This window comes from Epinephelus moara, chromosome 23 (assembly GCF_006386435.1).
Source record: "Epinephelus moara isolate mb chromosome 23, YSFRI_EMoa_1.0, whole genome shotgun sequence".
In the NCBI taxonomy this organism is placed as follows: domain Eukaryota; kingdom Metazoa; phylum Chordata; class Actinopteri; order Perciformes; family Serranidae; genus Epinephelus; species Epinephelus moara.
This window is the reverse complement of record NC_065528.1, coordinates 31,290,204-31,300,294: the sequence shown is the minus strand read 5'-3', so window position 1 is coordinate 31,300,294 and position 10,091 is coordinate 31,290,204. Positions and strand designations below refer to the sequence as shown.

General features: G+C 44.2%; 1 protein-coding gene across 1 annotated transcript in view; it reads right to left on the bottom strand.

The window, feature by feature from the left end:
• Window positions 1-3,622: 3,622 nt before the first annotated feature.
• Window positions 3,623-10,091, bottom strand: part of gpr19 (G protein-coupled receptor 19) — a 9,651-nt gene continuing 3,182 nt past the window's right edge. Inside the window, exon 2 of the mRNA XM_050036361.1 lies at window positions 3,623-7,575. Within this exon, the coding sequence (XP_049892318.1) occupies window positions 6,278-7,549 (1,272 nt within the window). The 5' untranslated portion in view covers window positions 7,550-7,575 and the 3' untranslated portion in view covers window positions 3,623-6,277. The remainder of the gene's footprint in view (window positions 7,576-10,091) is intronic.

Sequence of the window (10,091 nt, the reverse complement as noted above, 5' to 3'; positions counted from 1 at the left end):
GAAAAAGGCGCATTCTGTATAAACAAAAGTAGGCAGGCGGCATTTTGCTGCACTCCCCAATTTTGTTTTTATACTGCCAATGCTGAAAAAAGACTGATTGGGCTTTCCTACAAATTTGCACAATTCCTATTCCCTAAAAAGGGCTGATTCCCCTTCAATATAAGGATAAAGGAGCTCACTCAAAGACTGTGATGCCGTACACGTGAACGTTTTTCTTCTGCTATTCATCTACAACAATGCAACTATCCAAATTGTCCCACCAGCTGCTGTTTCAGCCAGGCTTGATGATCCAAAGCCTTTGTTTCTGGCAAACTTAAAAGCGCGGATGCTGAGTTGGACCAAACAATACCGGGCCCAGCAGACGGCATCCATTTGTGAAGTGGTGCAGCAGTGTTAAGTTAAAGTGTGAAGTTGTCATTAGACCAAACACCGCAAACAAAACGGAACCAAACTGGTAGAAATCTCCAAATCTGCACCCTCTGCTTTTTAGTGACCTAAAACTCCACACTTGCACGTGGACAAGAGGCCGAACCATGGGGGACAATACTTAAGATATGTCTGTATACATGTAGGCTGGGCTGATGCTCTCTTCAAAGCCACCAGACTCCTTTGACAGAAACAATAATTATACCTCACAGAACACAGGAGTTGCCGGCTAACGCTGCCTCGATCAGTTTGTTTGTGCTGTTGTGTGACTTTGGTGAATCAATTGTGTTTCTGTCAGTTACCTTTCGGAGTTTCTTATCCCTCATGTCAGTGTAATGCCACATGTGAAAGTTGTTTTAGTTCTACCAGGATCATAGAAACTTTGTAATTAATGAAACCTGTAGAAAACATTAATTGACTTGTTTATACAGCCCAGATAAAGGTAAAAGTGGTCTCTGTTCAAAGATAAAGCCGTTATAATAAGACGTGGATAAAGACAGAAATCACAGAGTCCGTTTGTGTCTTTGCTTTTTGCTGATTTTACTAAGTATATTTAAAATGATAAAAGAATAATTTATTTGTACAGAGCAACTGGAACATCATGTGTTGGTAACGTATATGCATCTCATGTTGTAACTGAGTATAAAGCATGGACCTTCAAATCACAGTATAGTCGACAGTTTACAGAAAGACAATTTATCACGCAATGTTTTTTACAAGCAGGTGAAACGGACAGGTGAGACTCGTCTTCGGACAGGTGGATCAGACTCTGGTGCTGCAGCAGATGTCATCAACCTAACGTCTGGTTACCTGTACGTCCTTCGCTGTGTTAAAAAATAATTTAACGTGATTAAATGCCTGCTGTGTTTATTACTTATCAGAAAAAATAAATCTGTTGGATGGACCAGAAAGTTTTGTATTGTAAGACGGTCCATCTCTCATCCAAGAGGCTTCTCCAGTTCTCCAATCTGAAGACTGAAGAGGCCTCTTGGATGAGAGATGGACCGTCTTCGAGAAATTCAAGCATGTCCAGTTTAAGGTACTGGTGAGACAAAGAAATACAATCCAGGAGGACCAGTTGGCGTAACAGATTAATGGGTTTAAAAGAGTTTTATGCAAACATGTTTACAGTTGTCCCACATTCAGACTGTAATATTAGCATGTTAGCATGCTTTGTCAGCCTGAGCTGTTTGATCTCAAACATGACGAAGGATTTTGAAACTGCAGCATTTCAAGATTTTTAATTTGGTGCTGAATCTAACAGCACATGGAAAAGAAGAACAACTTCCTGGTAGAGTTTCGGAGTATCATAAGTATTTATGGATGAATTTATTTGTATTTTTAAATTTTGATTATAGTAAAGGGTGTACAGTTCTCCAGACGTAAAGTTATTTGAGCTCTGAAAAGACACTGAACAAGCAGCACCAGAGTCTTCACTGGTTTCACCCCTAGTTTAGTTGGAAATTAGAAGAAATCAATGTACAAGTGAATACAGCTTTATGCGTGACAAATATTACAAATGAATTCCCTCCTAAGTGTTTGTTATTGTATGTCACTATTTGTAAAATAAAGGCCCTGACACACCAAGCCGACGGTCGGCCATGGACCAAAGTCGGGCCGTCAGTGAGCGTCTCTCGGCCTAGTTTTTGCGGTGTGTCCCGCACCGTTGGCACTTTGGCGTCGGCGGCTTTTTGGCCGATTGAGCATGTTGAATCAGCGGCAGAGCTTGTCGGTGAGATAGATCACTCTGATTGGCTGTTCAGGTTTTATTTCCTCGCCCCTGTAGCGAGTGAATCTGCCTGTAGAGAAACCGGGCTAACTGGTGCTTCCTCCTCAGGCTCCACTTCACTCAGCTGCCCGAAAGATCCACCGCTTCTTCCCACTTTAACCTAAATAACAAACTGGAACTAGCTGGGAGCGGCTAGCGGAGCGTTAGCCGCAGCATGACGGAGGGAAGCACAGCCAGTTAGCCTCGGCTAGCTTCCCAGCTAGCCCCGGCTCTCCGTTTGGATCCAACCGGAGCACCGAGCCCTGGTTTGTTATTCAGCTTAAAGTGGGAAGAAGCAGCGGGTTTATTGGGCAGCTGAGTGAAGTGGAGCCTGCGGAGGAAACACCGGGACCGTCTGGATGTAATCATAGACGTCGGAACTAGGGGTGCGGATGGGAGAGGGTGTGGCCGCACCCCCTCCCATCCGCACCCCCGCACCCCAGCCTCCCTACCCACTGCATTGCGAATCTGAATATAAACTCAATTTGTCTGACATACATTTATCTCTTTCATATCATTAATGCATAGATCTATGCTTTTGATGTGATATGCAGCCTGCCTGACTACATACAGTAGCCTTGGCATCCAGGATGTTGTGTCCATCCTGCAAACCTTGCAGCCCCAAACCCAAACCCGCTCCATGCTGTTGGAGGTGGAGAAGCTCGTTAAGCTCTGTCTGGCCCTGCCCATATCTGTCGCGGCATCCGAGCGCTCTTTCTCAGTCTTGCGCAAGCTGAAAACCTGGCTGCACAACACCATGACGCAGGAGAGACTAACACATTTGGCCATTATGAACGCTCACAGTGACCTTATGGATGAAAGCGATGTCTCGACCCTGCTTAAAATCTTCATCAGTAGGTCAACTGAGAGAAGGTCCACTTTTGGAAATGCATGAAAGCCCTGAGTCAGGAGCGCAGACTTTTCTTTTTTTCATTCAAGGTTACAAATAATGTTATGTTCCTTAAATGGCTTGATTTAGTTATCAAAGTTTCATTTTCTTAACAATAAAGATGCCGTGTTCATCCATTCTAGTTCTCTTATAACTGCATGTTATTATAAAATAACTTCAAATCAAATCCTTAATCATTGATAAGTGTGCGTGCTTCCCCCGTCCCTCCCAACAAAAACCCGCCCCCCCCTCAGAAAATAGTTCCGACGTCCATGGATGTAATAGCCCGTGGAGGTGCTGCGGTGCTTGGCTGCACAGATAGGAAACCCCTCGACTGACAGGATGTACCACTCTCTCACTCTCTCAGAACGTACGTGCCACTTGGCCGTCGGATGTAGTCCGTGTTGTGTGTTCAAATGCAACTGACACAGGGCGACGTGAGGCGACGTAGACGACGCAACAGTTGGTTTTCATCGCCGCTAGTTCTTTGATGTCGGTTTGGTGTATCCGCACCTTAAGGGTAGGACACTGACTGCAGACTGCACTACCTGAGAAATCCTTTGAACTAATATTAACATCTACATGTGTTTGAGATTCAGCTGGTCCGGTGTAGAATATATGTCGAGGCTTTGTGTCATAGTCTAAAAGCAACCATGTCTGAAAAAAATAGAAAAGAGAAGGCTTGTTGTGGTGTAGTGACATGCCAGAGTTAATAATTTGACCATGTTGATTTTACTTGGACAGTCGTCTGTCATCTGCAAAGAGTCTAAGTCCCACTACACTTTCTGAGTGGCTTTTTATCGACCAGCTTGTTTCACAATTGTTTCACAAGTTATCTGATACTCTACTTGTGCTGAGCCCCCAAAGTTGCAACATTTGATTTTTATTGTGCACACAAGATTAAAAAATAGGCTCTCTACAAATGAGTATAATAGTATAGACTCAAAAGCAACAAAAACTTACCATGAAAACTAAATAAATAAGGCGAAACTGTTTGTCGACTCCTTTTTCCAAGGTCAAGAATGAATTAAGAAACAACTTTTAGGCGAACACAGTCAAGAAGTTCCTCTAGTGCTATGACAAAACATTAAGATGAAGCATAATGCATCAGCTAAATCTGCTATGTCTAATTTGATATGTCAAGAAAAAGATTGTTTCAGAAACAGCTGGTATTCAGCTTTTCATGAAATGAAACAAAACCTCAGTAAAGACAGTCGAAATGTCGAGTATTAGTTTGAAAGTGGAGCAGGACTTCTGCTGTCTATTGAGTTGCAAAGTGGGAAGAATTTTTACCTTCGCTTCCAGGCCATAACCCGAGGAACTGCATCCATACTCTAACCATACTTTAACCATAATTTATTTCCCATAAAAACAATGTTTTCCTGCTCTTACGTACTGTAGTTGCCATGTTGTACTAGGTACAAATTTTAAGATGTAGCCATTGGTTATAAAAACGTTGGACAAAAAAGTTATATTCCAGGGTTGCCTGAAAGATTTTTATCTCTATATGGAATTGCCAAATTAATCCAAACCTGATCCAGAATTTTGAAAAGTGAATTGAATAAACTGAAAATAAACTTCAGTTGTCACTATCAGAATTTGAAGCTTTATGATTGGATGTTTATTGCTGAATTGAATCTTAGAAGTCGTGGTTAACACTTGCAAGGCTTGTACCCTTGATGTTTTATCAAAGAACTAAATATTTTCTGACACAATTTTACATCTTTTGTTGAGAGAGTTTTATTTCCACCAAAGACGTGGAAGCACTTGAAAACTCCTGCACCTTCTCCCACTTTGCAGCTCTGTAGTCTCCATTACTTTTTATTACACAACACTGTGAGTTCTGCTTTGAGTTAGGCCCAATCCCATTTCATATTTCTGCCCCCTACCCCTCGTTTTCAAGTGCCACCTTGCACGTCGTATCAGAGTTACAAAGGGTCCTAGGTTCTACAAAGTGGGACAACCATTCAAGACCCTGATACCTCATTGGTATGCTAGTGTTTACATAAAACGACACGAGTGTTGCCGGACATCACATATATACCTTCTTCTGCGGTCGTGATTTCTCCTGCACAACAAACATTCAAGACCCTGATACCTTATCAGTATGCTAGTGTTTATGTAAACCGACACAACCGGTGTTGCCAGATATTACAAATATTCCCTCCTCTGCAGTGGTGATTTTTCTTGCACGACCGACAGGCATCTTGTTATGGTTGTCAGGTTGTCACTGCCAGTAGCGCAGTAGTGGTGCTCTGCTGGCTAATGCTAACAACCCATGCTCCTACCGAGACATTGGCATACTAGTGATTTCTTTTGTTATGCATGTTATAAAGAAAAGGATGATAATACCTTGAAACAACATTAAACTAAGGTAATACGGAGGTTAACGTAATTTTTAAATCTTTCTTAACAAAGAAAATATATTTGTGGGTTTCTTTCGTTGCTTAAGCAGCCATCTTGTCAATGATTTGTCATAACACTCTGTATGGAGTGTCCCTCTTAAAAATCTCCATTTGTAGGGCCATTTAGCCCTAACATTTCGCCCTACGCCTCTATCCCTACAAGAATCGGGACACCCTACCTCTAAAAGTGAGCGCGCAAAACGGAGGGGTAAGGGCTAAGTGGTAGGGGCAAGTGGTGTGTTGAGATTGGGCCTTAACCTAAACAAGCTGTAGATTTCGGGCTTTGTTAGCTAGCCAACTCACCATTACCCTTAATGTAGCAAAGCAGATGATGTCAATGATAACATACGTTGATTAACGTTAGGTTCTACCACATACATTACTGCAGCAAATCAGATGCATTTACAACAGGTCACTGATAGATGGCCACAGATTATGGTTAGCTAGCTAACAAGCTGACATTATCTAAAACACAACGTACCAGTGGTAAAACAATTCATCAAAACACAGCACAGAACTAATTATGATTAAAATCTGACATATAAAAACGGCTAGCTGTTCACAGAACCTCCGATATGGCTGCCAGAAGGTGTGTTACATCAGAGAAAAAAAGCCCTTTATACAAACACATTCTGTTTCTGTGAGCTTTTGTCTCAGTTGAATACAGAGCTAGCATCTTAGTCCACCAGCTAGCTTTACTTGCCAACACTGATGTTGTGCTGTTGAAGAATAAAATTTCAGCCGAGTTTATTTTTGTATGTTCCCAGTTTTAAGACTATCCAAACCCGCTCAGACAAAAGTATTCGGAGGGTTGGCGTTAGTGGTCCAGGCTACCTTCTTTTCCTTTGCCTCTCGGTCAAATGTATCGTAAACTGAGTCCTTGGCGACTGTCTTTGCCTGCACAGGGATTTCTACCACCCCAATGTAGTTCTTTTTAGCCATCCGAGAGCTTGCTGTGATGGTGTACGCATTGCTGCGATAGCATTTCATGGACGACATGCAGAAGGTCTCCCTCATGCCCCTTCTGAAGTTTGCATTGTAGACAGAGTACAGGGTGGGCTTGGACGCTGTGGAGCTGAAGGAAATCCAGGCGATGGCTGTGAAGAACAGCAACCCCTGCCTACTGGGTCCCTCAGACTCCCTCGGGTGCCACAGCTGGGCGATGTAGAAGGGCGTCCAGGTGAGGAAAAAGACTGAATTGAGCATGAGGAACATCTTGATGGTCTTGACTTTAGTCCGTGGGACGATATTCATTGTCCGGCGCACTGTGTGGCCATCAGCGCTGATCCTCCAAATGTAGCGGACCACCCGCTGGTAGAATGACACGACTAGCGCCACCGGGACCAAAAAACCAAACAGGAGGTGAACGGCGGCATAGGCTATACTGCCCCAGCTGTCTGGGAGGAAAAAGTCACAATGACTGCTGTCTGTGGAGCCGTAAAAGAAGAGGCAGGGTGACACGAAGGCTGCGTCAAACAACCACGAGGCCAGGATCATCTTCTTGGCCTTCTCTCTCGACACCTTGAAGCTGAGCGGGTAGACGATTGTGTAGAAGCGGTCTACGGAGATGGAAAGCAAGACGTAGACCTGCACACCTGGGCAGAGGTGCTGCAGGTAGCGCACAGCCTTGCAGGCTGCGGCACTCAGCGGCCATCGTCCCGAGGCGACCTGCAGGAAGATAAAAGGGGCCCAACCCAGGCTCATGAGCAGGTCCGCACAGGCCATAGACACCACAAAGTAGTTGGTGGTGGACTGAGTCCGTCGGCTCCGGTGGATGACCAGGCAGACGAGGGCATTTCCCAAGATGGAGACCAACCAGAGAACCCCAAACACCAAGCCCAGGACGGCGACCTCGCCTGAGGTGAGCTCATAGGAGGCGGAGGTCTTGTTCCGCTGGCCGGAGGACGAGCCCTCGAGGCTGCAGAGGGGGGTTGTGGGTAAGGTTGCCAGGACAGTTGCGTTCTCCCTCTCAGAGTAGTTAAATGACATCTGATACGTGAAAGATGGAGAGTAAAGGGAGGGATTGACACCAACTGTGTTTGATGACTGGGCATACACCATAGCTATACTGCTGCACCAGAGAGGAGCTGAGGACACAAAGAAACAGAGTCACCGTTAGTACAGACATAGAGCTAACCAATGATCTTTTGGCCCCACAGCCTGGTGGCCTGCAATAGAGCTCCAAGGCCGGTAACAGAGCTCCATGGAGCTGCAAGGTACAACTTCAGACAGGAGGCAGAAGTGCCCCAAAGGCAGAAAGCCAGCCATGGAGCTCCACAGCCAATCTATCGGCTTCCTAGTGGGCCAAAACCATCGCGACAGCACTTTCTTTCTGATTAGATACAAGCAATCTACTACGTCACCCATACAGCTTGTTCAAAAATGTAAGTTTTGTTATCACAGAGAAAGTAAAGTCCCAAAAAAGGTAGCATTAGGTACCAGTACTGAATTCCAGGTACTGGAACTGCTGTTTAAATGTGAACCGTACCCAACCCTAGTAGTTTGTTGGCTGACTGGTAGGTTGAGGCCCGTTTCCACCGCAGGAACTTTGGGGTAATTTTACGGGGCCGGGGCCGTTGGTGCGTGTCTCCACCGCAGGTACCACCCCCGAAGGACAGAGTTCCGGAACTTTTACAGCTCGGTTAGCAACAACAGGTTAGCTCGTTCGGAACTTTTACAGCTCGGTTAGCAACAACAGGTTAGCTCGTTCATATAGCTTCCGCCGCCATGTAAAAAAAACTCACTAAATGGCCCGTGAAAAAAATATTTTTTCCAGCGGATATCTTAGTTACAACATGATTGAGCTAGCAAAGCAGTTTTGTGTGGCTATGTGTGGTATTTATTCAGTTTTGGGAAATCACGATGTCTAGAAAGCATCAGCTGACAGGGATAGCTAAAAGCAGCAGCAAAGCTAACATCAGGACGTCATCTGTTAAAAGCCTCCTGTTGTCGGATACGACATGAAACTACTCCAGTTAGCTCAATCATGTTGTAACTAAGACATCCGCTGGAAAAAATATTTTTTTCACGGGCCATTTAGTGAGTTATTACAGACACCGCTATCGGCTATCGGCTAACAGCTAACGGCGTCCCTACGTCGCCCCGGTCAAAATGGTCGCACAACGATTAAGTCACATCCAGAGCCCGTAACTTTACAGAAACCTTCCTCCTACTCCGCTCTCTCAGTGGAGACACAGCGGTTGAGAGGGCCGAGCGAGAGGACGTTCCTGTAGTAGTTCCTGCCCCCAAATAGTACCAGGAACTTCTTCAGTGGAAACGGGCCTTTGGTTAATGGGTTTGTTGGTATTTAAGTGATGTTCTGTAGTATTTAAAATAACCCTGATGAGGATGTTTTTCTTTGGTGAAGATATATACAGGGCTGATGGGACTGTTTCTAATTAAGAACGCCAACATCTGACAGAAACAGCAGCACGCCTCAGCTATCTTTAAATCTAATGGAGACGTATTTCCACTTCAGAAATCACATCTGGGGAAATGTAAAGTCTCAAGAGAATTAACGGTGTTAACATTTTCATTAATCTCCTGGAAACATCAGAGTGTTGTATTAAAACACGGAGTAACTCTTTGACTCTATTGTTCTAAATACGAGAACAACGTACCTTTTTCTAAAGACAACCACCTGTAACACCTCTGACCCAGCTGCTAATTCACAGCCTGTGCTGCCGGTTAATTTCATTAAACCTTCACAGGGATCCAGTTAAGTGTCTACAGAGATCCTGCTCTCCTCTGAGGTCAGCTTTAAAGGATGTGAAAGAAGCCCACGAGGCTTTTATCGCTGCCTTTGTGTTCACTCTGCTGGATGTCACCCATGGCAACCTAATCCAGCCTGACTGATGGTTAGTACATAAACCAGGTAAACCAGGCCGACACAACACTCGCAACCTCTGATATACTGTACCGTAAAGAGGAAGTAGAAAGCAGAATTAATGGGAATATTAAAGTATTGTGTGTTAGTATAGGACTGAAGTAAATGTACCCAGTTATTTTCAGCCACTTCAGTCCTGTACTAACACACAATACTTGAATATTCCCATTCTGAAAAAATGACTTTGTCCTACCTCTGGTTAAGGGGTAACCCTTTTTTTTTAACCAGAGGTAGGACAAGTCATTGTTTCGGAAGTCACAAGTAAGTCCCAAGTCTTTACACTCAAGTCCTTAGTCAAATGAGACAAGTCCAGAGTCAAGTCCCAAGTCAAAACAGAAAAGCCTGAGTCAAGTGCCAAATCAAGTATAGGGTTGCAACAGTGTGAGAATTCACAGTGCCATAACCGTCTCAGAAAATATCAAAATTGGTCATTGGTGTTAAGATCCATGTCGAACTGCAAGTTATTAGGGTCCGGGCAGCTAAGCTGTCAGGACACTATTGTAATTCTAGGTATTCTTCTTCTTTCTTCTTTCTTCTCCCGAGGAAATCATACTTCCCATGGGTGAAAACTCACCAAACTTTGCACAAAGGTCCAGTCTCATGCCAGATATCCTCAGCTGTAAACTCAAGCCAATAGTCCTGATGGTGGCGCTACAGCAAGCGTCTAAAGTTCAAAACTTTGAAAATTCATAACAAATCAACCATACGTGCTACAAC